Source organism: Oncorhynchus kisutch, linkage group LG5 (assembly GCF_002021735.2).
Source record: "Oncorhynchus kisutch isolate 150728-3 linkage group LG5, Okis_V2, whole genome shotgun sequence".
NCBI classification, from domain to species: Eukaryota; Metazoa; Chordata; class Actinopteri; order Salmoniformes; family Salmonidae; genus Oncorhynchus; species Oncorhynchus kisutch.
In genome coordinates, this window is record NC_034178.2 from 58,326,795 (window position 1) to 58,346,776 (window position 19,982).

General features: G+C 42.5%; 2 protein-coding genes across 8 annotated transcripts in view; both read left to right on the plus strand.

Moving 5' to 3' along the window:
- The first annotated feature begins 353 nt into the window (after positions 1–353).
- On the plus strand, positions 354–9,036 carry LOC109891317 (differentially expressed in FDCP 6 homolog). 5 transcript variants are annotated; one of them, XM_031825496.1, is made up of 12 exons: positions 354–529; positions 2,191–2,331; positions 2,483–2,665; positions 2,832–3,059; positions 3,198–3,344; positions 3,535–3,643; positions 3,928–4,115; positions 4,222–4,332; positions 4,553–4,719; positions 5,699–5,897; positions 8,185–8,275; positions 8,416–9,036. In XM_031825496.1, the coding sequence occupies exons 1-12, from the start codon at positions 434–436 to the stop codon at positions 8,649–8,651; spliced, it is 1,896 nt and encodes a 631-aa protein (XP_031681356.1). In that variant the 5' UTR covers positions 354–433; the 3' UTR covers positions 8,652–9,036. The 5 variants fall into 5 exon arrangements, with proteins under 5 accessions (XP_031681356.1, XP_031681357.1, XP_031681355.1 ...); XM_031825497.1 differs by having other exon boundaries at positions 359–529; positions 4,532–4,719; positions 8,185–8,304; XM_031825495.1 differs by having other exon boundaries at positions 359–529; positions 4,532–4,719.
- A 7,669-nt stretch (positions 9,037–16,705) lies between these two features.
- Positions 16,706–19,982, plus strand: part of LOC109891318 (peroxisome proliferator-activated receptor delta) — a 39,686-nt gene continuing 36,409 nt past the window's right edge. The window contains exon 1 of one of the 3 annotated variants that reach the window (XM_031825500.1): positions 16,706–17,085. The gene's annotated coding sequence lies outside the window, so the exon portion shown is untranslated. The remainder of the gene's footprint in view (positions 17,086–19,982) is intronic. The other 2 variants (XM_031825502.1, XM_031825501.1) reach the window with 2 other exon arrangements.

Here is a 19,982-nt window from a genome sequence, read left to right on the forward strand (position 1 = left end):
TTAAATACAAAATTCTGCTTGCTGGAGTTGATTCAAAATCAGGTCCAAGAGCGCTATGCAAACAAACTGTTTTAAACTGTGACTCGAACCAGAATTAATTGTATTGGGACAGTTGCATATTTAACTTGTGAGAGTAGGGTAATGGCCAACAATGCATACTCACTGCAGTTGAGTTCCTCAGTGTGGAGTACAGTCAGATGCTGTCCTCTGGTGGCCAGTTACAAATATACCCCACACTGTTGCCCTTGGTGACTCTTTACAGTCTTCCTGTTTGCTACAGATACTGCACTGGAGGTGGCGCCAGTGAGCTTCAGGGCAACCATTTATCAGAGAGCAGGATGTGGGGGTTTACTGAGACACACACAGGTCTGTGAGCCATACATACACATACACAGCGATGCAGTAAAGTAAGCAGAGCTGAGCAGAAGCAGTTATGGAGTTGCGAGCTGAACTGCTGAAGTCCATCTGGTATGCTTTCACCTCTCTGGACGTGGAGAAGAGTGGGAAGGTGTCCAAGTCCCAGCTAAAGGTGAGAGGTCAGGGTTCAAGTCGGGGGGCAGTATAGGGGTCAAAGAGCAGGGAGGATGGGATTGATTTTCTTCAGTGTCTTTCTGCCCTTCCAATGTGTTGGTTTGTGTGCTATTGATGTTTTTACACAACTGTTTTTGTTCATCTTTTCAGCATATTTTCCTTGTTTTTAGGAAAATTATATTTTTATGTCATTGGCATCAGAACTTGTTTTATTTGTTTATTTATTGATCTAGTCAGGTCAACCCCATTAGATGAGACACTTTATTTTCAAGATCTGATCTCTTTCCTGTTAGCTCAATGCGTGGGTGTGATATGTCCTTTAGCATGAGCTACACAGCACTGTATACTGATTGGTGTTTTAGATAATGTTATTGTTGATCAAACCCCTTCTATTGGAATTTGATCACATTCATAATTAATTCCATCATTTTACAGCCCTAGTTTTGACGTTTGGCGGCCCTCCTCAAGTCTAGAATAACAAACACGTGACTGTAACTGGGTTAATTTCTGGGATTATGTATGGGCCAGACTATGGAGAAACAATCATCAATAATCTGCTATGGAGATAGGCCTCTCTCTATGTTCAGAGGCAGACCCTCTATGAGCCCCCTCATGATTCTGGGGGGCTGGTGGTGTGTTATTGCACTGGTGTTTGGGTGAATACGTGTGTGCTGTATTGTCATGTGTTATGGGTCAGTGATGTTGTGTTGCTTTGTGTGTGGGATCAGGCATTGTGACGTTTCTAATCCCAGTCACACTGAGGGGCTTGGGCTCTGTATCCCAGCCGTTGCTATAACGACATTGTCAAAGAGTCCCTGTGTCTTGCCACCTCCATCTCCTTGCTCTAAGACTACAGGCTCCAAAACTGGAATTATGGAAGTTGAAATTGACATTTTTGCTGGCATAAATTTTTTGAGATTTTATTAAATAAAAAAATACATTTATTTCTGTCTGTCTGTCTCTCCATGTCTTGTAGGTTTTGTCTTTTAACCTGTATCCTGTGTTGATGAGATTTATGTTTCATCCCATAATTTGTAATCTGTGTTGATGAGATGTAGGTTTTGTGTCATAACCTGTACTCTGTGTTGATGAGATGTAGGTTTTGTCTCATAACCTGTACTCCGTGTTGATGAGGTAGGTTTTGTTTCATAACCTGTACTCTATGTTGAAGAGGTAGGTTTTGTCTCATAACCTGTACTCTATGTTGAAGAGGTAGGTTTTGTCTCATAACCTGTACTCTATGTTGAAGAGGTAGGTTTTGTCTCATAACCTGTACTCTGTGTTGATGAGATGTAGATTTTGTTTCATAACCTGTACTCTATGTTGAAGAGGTAGGTTTTGTCTCGTAACCTGTACTTTGTGTTGATGAGTTGTAGGTTTTGTCTCATAACCTGTACTCTGTGTTGATGAGTTGTAGGTTTTGTCTCATAACCTGTACTCTGTGTTGATGAGTTGTAGGTGTTGTCTCATAATCTATACTCTGTGTTGATGAGGTAGGTGTTGTCTCGTAACCTGTACTCTGTGTTGATGAGTTGTAGGTTTTGTCTCATAACCTGTACTCTGTGTTGATGAGTTGTAGGTTTTGTCTCATAACCTGTACTCTGTGTTGATGAGGTAGGTGTTGTCTCATAACCTGTACTCTGTGTTGATGAGTTGTAGGTGTTGTCTCATAACCTGTACACTGCGCTGAACATCCCCCACGACCCTGTGGCTCTAGAGGTCCACTTCAGAGATGATGATGATGGGCCGGTGTCCAACCAGGGGTACATGCCCTATCTCAACAAATTTATACTGGACAAGGTACTGTACACACACACACACACACACACACACACACACACACACACACACACACACACACACACACACACACACACACACACACACATACACACACACACACACACACACACACACACACACACTTGACATCCTCTCTTTCTGACCCCAGGTGGTTGAGGGCACATTTGATAAGGAGAATGTAGATGTGTTCTGCTGGACTCTCTGTGCCAAAAAGAACTACCGGCCTAAAGATGGCATGGGTGTTCTGCTTGATAAAGACGCCTTCCATCTCTGGTGCATCTTCAACTTCCTGTCTGAAGACAAGTATCCACTGGTCCTGGCCCCAGAGGAGGTAAGTTCTTAGCCCTGGACATATAATCCAAAATCATTTTTCTCTTTTCTTCCTTACGTTCATCAACCTGTCATGCAAATCTTGCAATAATGTCAATGGGAGATTCTGTCTCAAGTTCAGATTTGTCCCATTATGTGTCTCATTCATTCCATGTGGCCCCTCTCAGGTGGAATACCTCCTGAAGAAGATCTGCTTAGCCATGAGTGTGGAGCTTAGCTGTGTGGACATGGAGGATTTCATATCCCAGGAGCCTGTGCAGCTGAGCGGCATCACAGTGTGGGCCTTCCTGGACTTTGTCAACACCGGGAGGCTGACCAGAGGCGTGGAGAATGACTCTGTCACCATGGCGATAGACAAGGTCTACCAGGAGATAGTGGGCAATATCATAAAAGAGGTGCTTTTAACATAAAGATTATTAGAAATGTTTGTGTTGGTGTGCATGTAATATGCATGTAATAAACGTATAAAGTATAACAGTATTTATATAATTAGGCATGTGTAACTTTGTGTGGGTGTATGTAACCGTCCTCAGGGGTATCTGTGGAAGAAGGGTCACTTGCGGAGGAACTGGAACGAGCGCTGGTTCTCTCTCCGGCCCAGTACTCTGCATTACTACGTCAGTGAGGACCGCAAGGAGTGTAAAGGCTGTATCGAGCTGGACCACAACTGTTGTGTGGAGGTACACAACCCTGGGTTATGTAGAATAGAAGGCACAGCTGAGCTGAGACATTTGTTCAGAGAGCAAGGCTTCATGGCAGCATGTATAGAATGAATATGACCCCATTCTTTATAACAATAAGAACGTTGGAGTGTGCAAGTTGTTGTTGTTATGATGGTTATTTTCTGCAGTGTTGTGGTTGCACTGACAGGTGCTACCAGAGAAGGAGGGGAAGAGGTGTATGTTCTGTGTGAAGACGCTAACTAAGACCTACGAGATGAGCGCCCCCGACACCAAGCAGAGACAGGAGTGGACCACAGGTCAGAGATCATACTCTCTACTGTACACTACACACACACTGTGTTTTTAAAGCCACGAGAACATTTAGGGGTAGATTTTGGGCAATATCTTGTAGCCAGGGTGATATTCTACTAGCCAACGGTTGTAAAATCTATGCCATGCGATATTTTATTAAACTAGGGTAGTTTATTAATAATAATAATAATAAATGACATTTACAGACATAAATCATAAAGCTCTTTTGGCACATATTCTACTAGCCCAGTCAAAAAATACTAGCCCAAGCTTAACTTTGTTCCTGCAGCGATCCAGACAGCGATCCGTCTGTGTGTAGAGGGGAAGAACTCCCTGCATAAGGACCTGAAGCTGCGACGCAGAGAGCTAAGGGAGGAGAGGGAGAGGAGGCGCACCACCAAGGAGGAGGAGCTACAACGTCTGTGCCTCCTCCAGGGGGAGAAGGAGAGCAAGCTGGCCGAGCTGGAGCTCCTACAGGTGGGAGAGAGAGAGATCACTATGAAGACAACATAACTTTGGATAGCTATGTGACAAAAGCATCACAATAACCTCTGTTATATTTGTTGGTATCATCGGTGTGCAGGAGGCGCAGAGGCACTCTCAGGCAGCACTGCTGCAGGAGGAACAGAAGAGGAGACAGAAACATGAGGAGCTGCAGAGAACCCTGCAGGACCAGCTACAGCAGGCTGAAGAGGTGAGAAGCTAAGGAGATGAGGAGGAGGAGATTAGCTGGGTAAGGAAAGAAGTTAGAGGTAAGAGGAGGAAGGAGAAGAGAAGGTGAGAAGGAGAAGTAGAGGAGAAGGAAGGTGTGAGACAATGAGAAGAAGGACCCAACATACATGTCTAACTCAAAGATCTTTAAGGATTTAACTGTGGCTTTGTCCTGGTTTAAGTGTGTGTTTGTCGTGGGCCAGGAGCGGGACAACATGCAGGCGGAGATGGCCCTGAAGGATGCGGAGACGGACCGCCAGAGGAAGAGGATCAGGGAGCTGGAGGAGATGCAGCTTCGCCTGGAGGAGGCCCTGCACCAGGAGATTAGAGCTAGACAGAATGAGGAGGCCTACCGCCTCGTACAGGCCAGGTAACACACACACACATACACGTATACTGTATGTACAGTATACACACACGCACGCACAAACACACACGCACACACAAGTACACACAGGTAGCAAACGTCATGGAAAAGGACTATATACTATCTTACACCCCCTGACACTTACATGTCTTCTGTAAATGTCTTACACTTCTTAGTGCTCACTCTGTGCTCACAGTTTCCTGTCATTTCAGTCTGTTACCGCAAAGTCACACAAAAAATGAAGGTAGGGGGTCGTTTCACATTGGAATTGATGGCCTTGACCTGCTAGCTACAGTGTGTGCTTCATTTAGTGAAATCTGCAAACCACAATTTTGTCTTTTTAAAGATAAGTTAACCCAAATCAAAAACTAGCCAAACCAAAATGAACACTGGTATTAATCTGAAGTTGTACCTCAGTTTACCTAAATGCAAGGAACCCTCAGTCATACACACACACACAGCTGTGTTTGTCGGTAGACGTGTTTGCTCTCAGAGAAACACCAACGATTTCCTGTTATCTCTGCTCATTACTTGTGGTTTGTCTGCTTTCTCAGGAACTGAACATCTTAAGGTGTTTTTTTCTTTTTTTGACCCCTATGAGAGCTCAGCTTTAGTTTTTCCATAACCCTCCTCTCTGGTTGGTTCCTTCGTTATGACATTGTCATAACTCTTCTCTCTGATTAGTTTATCATAATGACATCATCATAACACTTCTCTCTGATTGGTCCTTCAAAATGACATCTTCATAACCCTGCTCTCTGATTGGTCCCTTCATAATGTCAACAACACATACAATAAGGAAATCAGGACACCAACAGAAGTTTTAGAATACAGTACACAATAAGTGGGCATCCCTAATCTGTAACTGCAACATTATTAACATTGGTCCAACCAACAAATTTTAGAGCTCCAACAAGGCTTGAAGTGTAGTGTGATTAGAACCCTGCATAAGGGTTCTCTCCTTCTCTCTCTTCACCACCAGTCTGCTGGTGGAGGAGGAGGAGAAGATGAAGGTCCTGCTGGCCCTCCAAGAGGAACAGGAGCAGTACATCCTGAAGACCCAGAGAGAGAAGCAGGAGCTCAGGCAGGAGATGGTAGCCAAGTCCCAGGCTTTAGAGGAGGCCCAACACCAGCTGGAGAAGGTTCGGGCCAACCGGCACAGAATGGACCATGACATTGCAGTGAGTGCAAAATAATGAGTATCGGACCCTAGATCTTCTGCTAAATACAAATCTGGGAACTACTTTGCATAAAACTATAGCTACTCGACAGCTACTCTACTATACTACTCAATTTACACTCTTGCCCCCTTCCCCCCCTTCCCCAATACATATGGATATATTATACTATAAATTGTGCCTTTCTGTATTTTAATTATGCTAACATCTTTATTCTATTCTACTGCCTTTTACTTTATTTTCATATTATTATTTTTTGCTATTTCTTATTGTTGTTGCATTGTCGAGAAGGAACCTGCAAGTAAGCAGTTCGTTAGACAAGGTATACCATATGTATCCTGTACATACAACTAATAAAACTTGAAACTACTCATCAAGAAATTATAGTCCGGTTAACTACCTTTGCTGTCCCGTTTCTGTGTGATCGGGAATGCATGTAAATGAGCATAATGTGGACGGCAAGATAACGGGACGGCAAGATAATGTTCAGGATCTTAGACTACTGGTCAAAGATTCAGAACATCTACTCATTCAAGGGTTTTTATATATTTTTTACTTTTTTCTACATTGTAGAAAAACGCTGAAGACATCAAAACTATGAAATGACATATTGAATAATGTAGTAACCAAAAAAGTGTTTGTCTAATCAAAATATATTTTATATTTGAGATTCTTCAAATAGCCACCCTTTGCCTTGATGACAGCTTTGCGCACTCTTGGCATTCTCTCAACCAGCTTCATGAGGTAGTCACCTGGTATGCATTTCAATTAACAGGTGTGCCTTGTTAAAAGTTAAATTGTGGAATTTCTTCCCTCCTTTATGCGTTTGAGCCAATCAGTTGTGTTGTGACAATGTGGGGGGGTATACAGAAGATAACCCTATTTGGTAAAAGACCAAGTCCATATTATGGCCAGAACAGCTCAAATAAGCAAAGAGAAACAACAGTACATCATTACTTTAAGACATGAAGGTCAGTCAATATGGAACATTTCAAGAACTTTGAAAGTTTCTTCAAGTGCAGTCGCAAAAACCATCAAGTGTTATGATGAAACTGGCTCTCATGAGGACCGCCACAAGAATGGAAGACCCAGAGTTACCACTGCTGCAGTTCATTAGCGTTACCAGTCTCAGAAATTGCAGCCCAAATAAATGCTACAACATCAACTGTTCAGAGGAGACTGTGTGAATCAGGCCTTCATGGTGAATTGCTGCAAAGAAACCACTACTAAAGGAAGAAGAGACTTGCTTGGGCCAAGAAACACGAGCAATGACATTAGACCAGTGGAAATCTGTCCTTTGATTTTGAGACCAAATTGGAGATTTTTGGTTCCAACCGCTGTGTTTTTGTGAGACGCGGTGTTGGTGAACGGATGATCTCCTCGTGTGTATTTCCCACCGTAAAGCATGGAGGAGGAGGTGTTATGGTGTGGGGGTGCTTTGCTGTTGACACTGTCTGTGATTTCTTTTGAATTCAAGGGACATTTAACCAACATTGCTACCATAGCATTCTGCAGCGATACGCCATCTCATCTGGTTTGCGCTTAGTGGGACTATCATTTATTTTTTAACAGGACAATGACCCAACACACCTCCAGGCTGTGTAAGGGCTATTTGACCAAGAAGTAGAGTGATGGAGTGCTGCATCAGATGACCTGGCCTCCACAATCCCCCGACCTCAACCAAATTGAGATGGTTTGGGATGAGTCGGACCGCAGAGTGAAGGAAAAGCAGCCAACAAGTTCTCAGCATATATGGGAACTCCTTCAAGACTGTTGGAAAGCATTCCAGGTGAAGCTGGTTGAGAGAATGCCAAGAGTGTACAAAGCTGTCTTCAAGGCAAAGGGTGGCTATTTGAAGAATCTAAACTATAAAATATATTTTTATTTGTTTAACACTTTTTTGGTTACTACAAGATACCATATGTGTTATTTCATAGTTCTACAATGTAGTAAATAGTAAAAATAAAGAAAAACCGTTGAATGAGTAGGTGTTCTAAAACTTTTGACCGGTAGTGTAGTTAGATGTTATGCAGTACTTTCCCCCACTATGATGACTATTTAGTAGTTGCTGTATGTTTGTCAGTGTGCACGCTATGTTTTGTCCTTCTTGTCCGATAAACATCTCAAAATGAAGCACAGTGGCCTCTGGATTCAGCATAAAACACAATAATTTATTAATTGACTCCCCCACTGTCTCCGCTTTCACTCCATCTCTCATTTTCTTCCCCTTCACCCTTTCACATTCTTTTCACAACCTCTCATCCCCCTTCCTCTCCATGGTCTCCCTCAGACTGCTCAGAGGAAGCTGCGGCAGGCCAGCACTAGTGTCAAACACTGGAATGTCCAGATGAACAGACTGATGCATCCTATTGGACCGGGAGGTGAGCTGAGTTGTGAGGGAAGTATTATGGTGTGTAAAGCTAAGTGTGAACGGGTGCCTCTGTCAAACTCCTTGTCCTTCCTGCATTCTCTTTCTTGCTTTCACTCTGATTCTCTCCTCCCCTCCCTCCCTCTATCCCAGAGAGAAGACTCTCACTTGGAGGCTCAGGGGATCCGGTTGTGCGTGGGCCCTCCTTACGAGACTCAAGCCTACGCCTGTACCATCAGAGGAGCGAGGGAGATAGGGAGAAGGAGAGGGAGAGAGATAATGAGCAGGAGAACATAGAGGAGAAGGAGTGTGAGGAGAGTATGAGCATCATAGGGAGAGAGGAGAGGCGTCTGTCTCAAGCCTCCAATGGGGACATGGACTGTGCCTGAGGCCCAACACCTCCAAGCTAATGTTAATGTAAATACATACTACTGGGATTGTACTATCAGATCATTTGATATCACCTTTTGTTTACTTAAGAGGATGTATTTTTATGTGAGTTTTTTCACCTTTCTTTTCTCTCTCTCCCCATCCTTACTTGGTCAATTACTATGACGGTAATAATATTAGCAAAATAATGCTAATATTCTTGGTGCTTTCATGGCAGGAAAGTCTTCAAATTCGAACCATAAATGTGTTTATTCTGTAACCTCTTTTTAATTGTAATTGAAAACCAAAGCTCATTCACAAAAACAGCAATGGACAACTTGGCTGATGATTGTTTTTGACATGTGGGATGAAGAGTTTGAAATGGAAATAAATTATGTATAATGATTTGTAATATTCATATGTGTAAACATACTGAATTGTAATTGGATGCATTTTACCGCCATATCATACTGTGCTATGATTGGTTAAGACCACCCACATGGTTAGGTCATGGTCAGTTTGATCCTGGTTGGCGATACATGAACATGCCAGTTATAGCTAGCTAATAAAGAGCTAAGAAATATCCTGTAGTACTGCATTGTATTATTTTGTACAAAGTGTGCAAAACAAGACATGGTGTCAGAGTAAAAGGTCTTACAAGATGGATTCTTCTGGAGTTCCTTCACCTCGAATGGACTGGGAGTCTACAAACTTACCCGACGCATGGCGTAAGTACAAACAGCACGTGGAGCTAATGTTCACGGGTCCTCTGAATGATAAAGGAGAAGAGGAAAAGTGCAGCTACTTGCTCATCTGGAAAGGTGAAAAAGGGAGAGATATTTACAACACATGGACACTTACCGAGGCTGAATCAAAGGTACTGAAAACATACTATGATCGTTTTGAAGCATATGTTGTGCCGAAGACCAATACGATTTTCGCTAGGTACAAATTCCATGAGCAAGTACAGGGAGCTAGCGAGTCTTTTGAACAGTTTGTGACAGAGCTGCATCTGCTTGTGAAAGACTGTGATTATGCAAACAAGGATGAGATGGTCAGGGACCGTATTGTATTTGGAATACACTCACCGTGACTGAGAGAGAAACTTTTGAATGTTGGGTCTTGTTAAGGGTTGCGTCAATTCGAATCTGGTATCAGAACAAGTATGACACTGAGTCACCGATTGCATACTATGTACTTTTTATTAGCTAAGCAATAAGTGGTAAATGCGGATTTCGTATATACGGGCTCTCTGTCACACCTCGCAGGGCAAACAGAGAACTGACTTGTTCCTGACAAAGTTATTATAATATACTCTGACAGAAGTTGATCCTGCTTCCGAGCCGGCCTGTCAGAGTAGAGACTGGGCGTGGTTTAAACTCACTCAGCCTATCGTTGATTGTTGGCGCACGAACTGGTCCCAGCCCCTAGGCGCTTCAGCGGTCAGGCGTTGTAGCTGTGTAGAATATCTATGCGCTCATACTCTCGATACAGTTACCACACACCTGGCTCCTGTTAGTGCTAAGTTTGAGTTCTAACAAAAGACAGTCTGTTTGCTACACTTCGCTCTATATGTGTCCCCCATAACTCATGATAACTGCCTACACCCAAGGTTAGCCATTTTCCGCTAATGTTACTTCTAACACACACAGACACCCTCATGATAGGCCAAGCATATTTTCAACCCTCGCAGTCTGAGGTAACGCTGGACAAAGCTATCGACATAGCCAGATCTCATGAGCTAGCACAGGCTCAGATGAAAACCATTTAGTGCGGCAGCAGGAGTGCATCACGTGAACAAGCAGTGCACACAGTCAGGCAGACATCAAAGCACACCTCCTGTGCACAGAGAGCGTGTTTTTAGAACGGAGAGAGACATAACTCCAAAACAGAGCAACACAGACTCAAAACGCCCCAAAACATGTGGATATTGTGAATGGCGAACAAGGAAATTGCCCAGCGAAAGGCAAACAATGAACTAAATGTGGAAAATGGAATCACTTTGCAAAAGTGTGCAGAGCTTACCGTGGAAAAACAGTACACACAGTGAGTGAAGATGAAATGTCAATCAAAGAGTAAAACGCTGATGAACTGTTTATTGATTCAGTGACACAGAAAAGTCATATATCAGAGACAGAGCAAGCCTTTGCTGACATTGAGACAGGAACACAAGGCACAAAGCTAAAGTTCAAACTAGACACTGGTGCACAAGTAAACATTATTCCTCTGAATAAGTACCGGCTTGACATCTGAGTGCGAGCTACAACCCACCGCACACAGGTTATGGTGGTGAACAGCTCCCAGTAAAAGGCACATGCACTTTTAAATGCAAATACAAGGAAAGTGAAAGTTTTATGTTGTTGACACTAGAGCACCTGCAGTGCTAGGTCTTAAAGCATGTTTAGACATGGACCTCATCAAGCTAGTTTTATCAGTGACAGCACCAGTAGAGACAGACAATGTACTGGAGGAGTTTACTGATGTTTTTACAGGAATAGGATTATTCCCAGGAGAATGTACCATTCACCTTGACCCAGACGCAACCCCTGTGGTCTACCCACCGAGAAAGATTCCCCTTGCTCTCCGTGCCTGTCTGAAGAAAGAGTTGGAGAGCATGGAGCAATCTGACATAGTCACCAAGGTTATAGAACCGACTGACTGGGTAAATGCGTTAGTGGTGGTGGAGAAAGCACACACAGGCAAGCTCCGAGTATGTCTCGACCCAAGAGACTTGAACAAGGCTATCAAACACCCCCATTATCCTTTACCGACGCTAGATGGTATCACACACAAGCTAGCGGGAGCACACTACTTCAGTGTCATGGACACTAGATCAGGCTACTGGGCTATCAAGCTCACAGAAGAGTAATCTAAGCTCAAAACATTCAACACACCGTTTGGACGCTACAGGTTCCGTTGCCTGCCTTTTGGGATTATCTCAGCCAAAGACGAGTTTCATCGAAAGATCGACGAAGTGTACGAAGGCCTCGACGGAGTTGTGACTAATGGACGACATCCTTGTCTATGGTCAAAGAGGAGCACGACCGAAATCTCCACGCGATGCTGCAAAGGTCCCGTGAGAGAGGAGTCCGGCTCAACCCCGAGAAGAGCACAGTCAGTGTTACAGAGGTCAGCTACTTCGGACATCTTCTCACAGCAAATGGAATCAAGCCAGATCCACAGAAGATCTCAGCCATAAAAGAAATGGAGCCACCAAAGAACTGTGCAGAGCTGGAAACAGTGCTTGGCATGGTCAACTACTTAGCCAAGTTTGCACCCAGCCTCTTCAATGCTAATGCACGCCTGCATCAACTGCTAAAGCAGTCCAGTGAGTTTCTCTGGGACAAGCAACATGACATTGCTTTCCAGAATGTGAAAAACTTGATCACGAGAGAACCTGGACCAATCCTTGCCTACTACGACCCGACAAAGAGCTCAGACTCCAAGTGGACGCGTCGAAGTATGGACTAGGTGCAGTGCTACTGCAAGAAGGAAAGCCCATCGGCTACGCTTCCAAATCTCTCACAGACTGTGAAATCAACTACCCTCAAATCGAAAAGGAGCTCTACGCCATTCGGTTCAGATGTAAATTTTTCCATCAGTACATATATGGACGACAAGTCATTGTGGAATCTGACCACAAGCTCCTTGAGTCAATTATGAGAAAACCACTAGCCACAGCCCCGCCAAGGCTACAGAGAATGATCCTTCAACTACAAAAATACAACTTCACAATCACTCACCGTCCAGGCAAAGACATCCCTGTCGCAGACACGCTCTCCAGGAAGTTTCTTACCTATAAGGACAGCAGCCTCAGTGAAGGCATGGACATGCAAGTGCACACTGTGTAAAGAAACTTACCAGTTAGTGACACAAAACTGAATGAGATCCAAGCAGAAACAGAAAAGGACTCACAACTCGCACAGCTGAGGAAAGTCATACAGGATGGATGGCCTGAGGAGAGGAGAAAATGCCCTCACATCGTCTCAGAATTCTGGAACCATCGTGATGAACTATCACAGATCAACGGAGAGAAAATCATTATTCCTACCAGTCTCAGAGAAGAGATTTTGACAAAGATCCATGCTGGACACATGGGCATGGAAAAGTGCAAACAGAGAGCACGAGACATTTAGTTTTGTCCCGGAATGTGCAAATAAATAGAGGACATTGTTGGTAAATGCGCCATGTTTCTTGAACGACGCCCCTCAAACACCAAAGAGCCAATGTTACCTCACTGTATCCCAGACCGACCCTGGCAGGTCGTGACAACCGATCTGTTCACCTGAACAACGAGGACTACATCGTAACAGTGGACTACTACAGCAGATACTTCGAACTCGACAAGCTTCACAGCACCACATCTGCAGCTGTGATACACAAGCTGAAAGCAGCCTTTGCCAGGCATGGCATTGTAGAGACTTTAATATCTGACAATGGGCCCTGTTACAAATCAAATGAGTTTGAATCCTTCAAAAAAGTATGGGAGTTCACACATGTCACCACAAGCCCACATTACCCTCAAAGTAATGGCCTTGCTGAAAAATCAGTGCAGATTGCTAAATCACTCATGGACAAAGCAAAAGCAGACAAGAGAGACCCCTACCTCAGTCTCCTTGAATACCGCAACACTCCAGTTGACAACTTCAAATCACCAGCCCAGCTATTGATGAGCCGCAGACTTCGCTCAATGCCTTCCAGCACCAACCAGCAGCTGCAACCTGAGGTCGTCAGCCACAAGGAAATGCATGGAAAACGTGCACAGAGACAACAACAACAAAAGCGATACTACGACAGGTCAGCTAGACCACTGCCACCACTGATCGACGGAGAGTCAGTTAGAATCCAGGAGCATGGCCTCTGGAAGCCAGCAGTCGTCATCCAGCCAGCTGACACTGAACGTTGCATATCACATCCGCACCGCAGAAGGAGAGGTGTACCGCCGCAATCGTAGTCATCAACTGAACACAAAAGAACAACACACTGATGAGATGAACTATTCCCCTGAAAGACAACGTGATGGACTCAACACACACACAGCACAACATACACCATACTTACCTGTAACACCACAAGAACTGTAGACTGACACAGAAGCATGCTCAGCATCATATTGCACAAGGTCAGGAAGAAAGGTCAAGCCCAGAGCTGTCCTAGACCTGTGAAATGTCAAAGGGTGTAGACAGATCGCTGCCCTAAGAGTTCCAGACTGTAAACTTGTTATTGAAATTTCACTTGAAATGCTTTCGTATTGTATTTGTTTGAAATGTTAAGATGTTATTTCTACAGTGAAAGCTGAGTTGCTGAGAATCCCTTGTTTGAAAAGTAAGAGTATGTTGGATTATTGTTTCAGAGTCTATGTTGATTCAGTTGCTGTAGTATGAAATATAAATGGTTACTCACCTTGAGTTCAAACTACAGAGCATGTATTCAAAAGAAACCCTTAGAATATGTCAACATTATTATTTTGTTTTAAAAGAAGGGGGATGTAATATTCATATGTGTAAACATACTGAATTGTATTTGGATGCATTTTACCACCATATCATACAGTGCTATGATTGGTTAAGACCACCCAAATACTGCATTTTATTATTTTGTACAGTGGGATGAAGAATTTGAAATGGAAATAAATTATGTATAATGATTGTTACGTCATATCCTTTGTGGTTGCGCCTTCCTGCTCCTTCTCTTGAAGCAGTCTGCTTTTATATACATCCTCCACCAAACAATGCTGGTGACATGCAAAACCCTGCAAAAACTGTCCTCTACCTCTGCAGAAAATATGGTCAACAGAGACACCTAGTGGCAGTGTGGTTGACAACAATGGCAATAAAGCAAAATAGAAAGGTAGTGAACAGAATACCAGTACAGTAGAAAAGAATAGAATAGAATACTGTAATATCTCATAGCAAACTTTGCTATCAACAAACTACAGGCATGCATATAACACATCAAAATACATTAAACAAATACATAAATACAAGACAGTCGTGAAGAAGGCACGACAAAACCTATTCCCCCTCAGGAGACTGAAAAGATTTGGCATGGGTCATCACATCCTCAAAAGGTTCTACAGCTGCACCATCGAGATTGGTTGCATCACTGCCTGGTATGGCAACAGCTCGGGCTCCGACCGCAAGGCACTACATAGGGTAGTGCGCATGGCATGGGAACATCACTGGGGCCAAGCTTCCTGCCATCCAGGACCTGTATACCAGGCGGTGTCAGAGGAAGGCCCTAAAAATTGACAAAGACTCCAGCCAACCTAGTCATAGACTGTTCTCTCTGCTACCGCATGGCAAGCGGTACCGGAGCGCCAAGACTAGGTCCAAGAGGCTTCTAAACAGCTTCTACCCCCAAGCCATAAGACTCCTGAACATCTAATCAAATGGCTACCCAGACTATTTGCATTGCCCCTCCCCCCCCCCCCCGTCTTACACTGCTGCTACTCTTTGTTATTATCTATGCATAGTCACTTAAATAACTACCTACATGTACACTACCGTTCAAAAGTTTGGGGTCACATTGTTTTTGAAAGAAAAGTTAGGACATGTCACATTTTTTGTCCATTATAATAACATCAAATTGATCAGAAATACAGTGTAGAAATCTGTCTCAACGTCAACAGTGAAGAGGCGACTCCGGGATAATGACCTTCTAGACAGAGTTGCAAAGAAAAAGCCATATCTCAGACTGGGCAATTAAAAGAAAAGATTAAGATTGGCCAAAGAACACAGACAGTGGACAGAGGAACTCTGCCTAGAAGGCCAGCATCCCGGAGTCGCCTCTTCACTGTTGAGACTGGTGTTTTGCGGGTACTATGTAATGAAGCTGTCAGTTGAGGACTTTTGAAGCATCTGTTTCTCAAACTAGACACTAATGTACTTGTCCTCTTGCTCAGTTGTGCACCGGGGCCTCCCACTCCTCTTTCTATTCTGGTTAGAGACAATTTGCGCTGTTCTGTGAAGGGAGTAGTACACAGCGTTGTATGAGATCTTCAGTTTCTTGGCAATTTCTCGCATGGAACAGCCTTCATTACTCAGAACAACAATAGACTGATGAGTTTCAGAAGAAAGTTATTTGTTTCTGGCCATTTTGAGCCTGTAATCGAACCCACAAATGCTGACACTCCAGATACTCAACTAGTCTAAAGGCCAAGTTTTATTGCTTCTTTAATCAGGACAACAGTTTTCAGCTGTGTTAACATAATTGCAAAAAGGTTTTCTAATGATCAATTAGCCTTTTAAAATTATACATTTGGATTAGCTAACACAACGTGCCATTGGAACACAGGAGTGATGGTTGCTGATAATGGACCTCTGTACGCCTATGTAGATATTCCATTAAAAATCAGCCGTTTCCAGCTACAATAGTCATTTACAACATTAACAATGTCTACACTGTATTTCTGATCAATTTTATGTTATTTTAATGGACAAAAAAATGTTATTTTCTTTCAAGAACAAGGACATTTCTAAGTGAGATACACTACCATTCAAAAGTTTGAGGTCACTTAGAAATGTCCTTGTTCTTGAAAGAAAATAACATTTTATATATGCAGATACACTACCGTTCAAAAGTATATATAAACATATATCGGGTGGTAATTAAATAATCACCATCCAATTATGAATAATTATCATTTAGGGTGTGGCATAATAACACGTTCCTTCTGTGGGTTACTGACAGCCACAGAAACATAGGGAGTGGTGTATTTATTATTATTATTATTATTATTATTATTATTATTATTATTATTATTACTGATGATGGGACTATAGTTTTTTTTCACCGGTTATATCATATTGCTGCAAACGTACAGGAGTTCTCAAACATATTAAAGGTGATTTTACACTTTTAACATGTTTTTTCTTTCCACAATGAGTAGGTCAGACTGGGTACAAAATATGGATAACGCGCTGTGCACGTTCATTCCTAAAGTCTAAGTAAATCATTTGTAGGATAAACGTAAACTTTGCTCTTGTTGTTATTTGCCTTTTCATTCTGAAAAGCAAAGTACCGTAAAATCGATACAGTGACCACACTGACACTCGACACTACGATGTACGCGTTTATCGGATGGTGTGACGTCAAACCACGACGACAGAAGTGCGTGTGACTGATCGTGGAGCTGCGCTAGACTGAAGAAAAACAAAAAACTTTGGGAATAACATGTCCTTCTACAGTTCGACCAACATGCTCTGTCTATTAACGTACGAAATATGCAACGAATGAACTAATAGGCGACAAGCGTATTATATTTACGTTTAAAAAAGTCGCAATTCGAGTTTGTCAGGTAACATTAGAAGATGCTGGGGAAACAGAAATAACGTTCCGTGTGTTCGTTAATGAACGTGGAATAAGAGTCGGTGAACACATCCGCAGGCGAAATTCAGACTGTCCAGGATCCAACTGCCTACTGCTTTGAACAATTGTCTGCATGCAGCAAAGGTAAAATTATATAAACTTGACCTTAACCAACGTTAGCATATCGTAAAACTTGCCTAAACTGCTGAGCTTCAACTACACACACAGCTAACCAGCTAACGTTAGTACTGTAACCATCTCACATAAAATTTGCTAGCTAAGTTAAATAGCTAACGGTAACTTAGAGTGAAATGACAACAAGCTAGTTAAACTGTGGGTCAAATGTCACGGCATGGGACAAATACATTTGTTTTTGTGTTGTGGATATATGAAACATCATGCCAAGCATTAGAATCAGATGACATGCTAATCAGTTAGCTAGCAAGTAAGCTATTTGAGCTATCCAGTTAACTGCTAGCTATCAAAATCCAGTCTGTTTAGTTTGCTGACAAACTACCTTGTCATCAATTTGAATACTGTACATATTTCAACATTTACAAACTTATCTAACTAACATTAGCAATGTGTGGCTACTTACCTAGTTTTCATTTTTACTAGCTAGATGACTATAACTAGATGCTAATATGGCTAGCCAGCTCTAAGACAGTCTGTGTTTGTGTAACAAACGTTACCTAACTGAAGTTCCCATTTTATCGCAAACCATGTCTGTTTTGGTGACAGAATATTTATGTCCTGATGATATAACTACTACTAGACATGATAACCTCAAGAGTAAACAGTAAAAAGCTAGTTTTATGACAGTGAGTGTTAGCTACCATCTGCTTCCCTTTTCAATAATCAAAATAGTTGATTATGGTATTGTAAAAAAAATGGAATATATTAAATATGACACGATATAGCTAATAGCTAAATTATATGTAGCTATAATTATGCAAAAAAGTTGTAACTGAAAAGGTAGGGGTTTTTTTTCATCTCAATTTACAACTTCATTACAACTGAGCGTTTTGTTCAGTGTTTCATCTAATCGAGTAGGGAGTGATGGATTCCACCAGGGACCCATTCATTCCTTCAGTCTGCAGGATGACGGGTTTCCAGTTTATCATACCAGTGAAATATACGACTTGGAGAAAGGGACATGTCAGATATAGCTACATTGATACTTGATTCCACCATGTCCCTACTTCACAAACAGAAAATGAAGCAGTTCAACTGAAGTTTGAACCATAGTGAATCCTCGGTTGTTTTAGCAGTTGATCAGGTTTTGAGTTGGCCTAGTTGTGGTTTTTGTCTATCGAGTAGAGCATTAGTGGAAACAGTTGCGTAATGGCTGTACTAGTGTTTGTGTTAAAGGCTAATGTCGGGGATGTGTTTACTGTTGTTTGTAGGGCTGTGATGATGCAATATTTTTTTCCATGACAAAAAATGAAATCACGAAGCAAACTTAATTCTTTGGTCCTTTAAAAACCTGCTGTATGTAAAATATTGCGTGCTATAGCTTGAAAAATAAATAAACGTGACTCTGAATGACAACATAATGATGTTTGTTTCCAACATTAGGGCTGTTTTCCTGAAGAAGTTCATTCCACTTTGTGTTTTGTTTCCTTGACATGAGACTAACTACTATCGCGATACTGGTATCGTCCCGGCCCTTCTATCCAGCAGAGCGTCAGTGGAAACAGTTGTGTAATGGCTGTGCTAGTGTTTGAGTTTCTCCCAAACTCTTGTTCCCCCAGTAGATACCAGAGAGAAGCAGCCCACACTGTGGGAAGAAGGGTACTCGGAATACAGAGTAGAAACGATGATGATGATGCCGTTGTGTTATCATCAACTGTCTAGCCTCTGTGTGTGTGGATTAGTCTTTTCTCTGTTTCTCACATATACTCCCTCACTTTCTTTCCTTCAATCCTATTTCAGTTCATCCCCATCAGTCCACCTTTTACTACCTCTTCAACTCCCACAAACTCTCCAACACTTACTCATTAAATCCCTCTCTTTCTGCCCCCCCCCTCCTTTTCTCTCGCTTCCTCTTTTACCCCTGCTTCCCCCTTTGGGGGGCTTTATGGCAGGGGGTAACACTGTTTGTCTGGAGAGTTGAGTTTCCTTCCTTGTACCCAGTGCATTAATGCTAGCTCTGTCTCTCTCTCAGCTCTCTTGGTGGTGAGCTGTTACACACACACACACACACACACACGTCTGGCTGTGGGGGTGTTTTTAGACTAGCTGGGAGGTAGGCCTAGCTAATGTCAGGGATGTGTTTACCATTGTTTGTAGGGCTGTTATGATATAAGTAGCACTTTTATTTCATGGCAAAAATGGAAACAAGAAGCACACAACTCTTTGGTCCATTAAAAACCAGCTGTATATAAGATATTGTGTGCTATAGTTTGAAAAATGAATAAACGTGACTCTGAATGACAATATAATGATGTTTGTTTCCAACATTGTGGCTGTTTTCCTAAAGAAGTCAAATCCGCTTTGTGTTTTGTTTCCTTGCCACTATACTAACGAGTATCACGATACTGGTATCGTCTTTGCCCTAGTTGTTTGTCTAGATTGGTCAAAATTTTCCCGTTGTCAAACCAGGTAGCAATTAACAAGCAACAGTTGTTTGCCAGCAGAGTCTATAAGCAGGGTTTAAGGGGTCTTTGAATAGCACTCTCTTCAGAAAGTGGGTGGATCTATCCAATTAGATGCTTAATTGCATTACTCAACTTATTATAGGTTTAGTGGTCATGAAGCAAGGTAAGCTACCAGCTCTGGGGTGCATCTCAGTGATATGGGCCTATTGCAGTGGGCAAACAAACTTATTGGACAAAGCCTGCTTTACTCTATTTGTTTAGTTTAACTTAGTAGTTAATATAACTATAGAGGTTAGCAAGCCAGGGGTCTTCAACCTTTTCTTGCCCAGGGACACCCTCCCAGGAAAACCAGCGACCCAGGAACCCCTTGATGGCAAGGAGAAGTAATCAACATTTTAAGATGAATAGATATGGTAGACAGTTTTCCATCATTTTGACCTC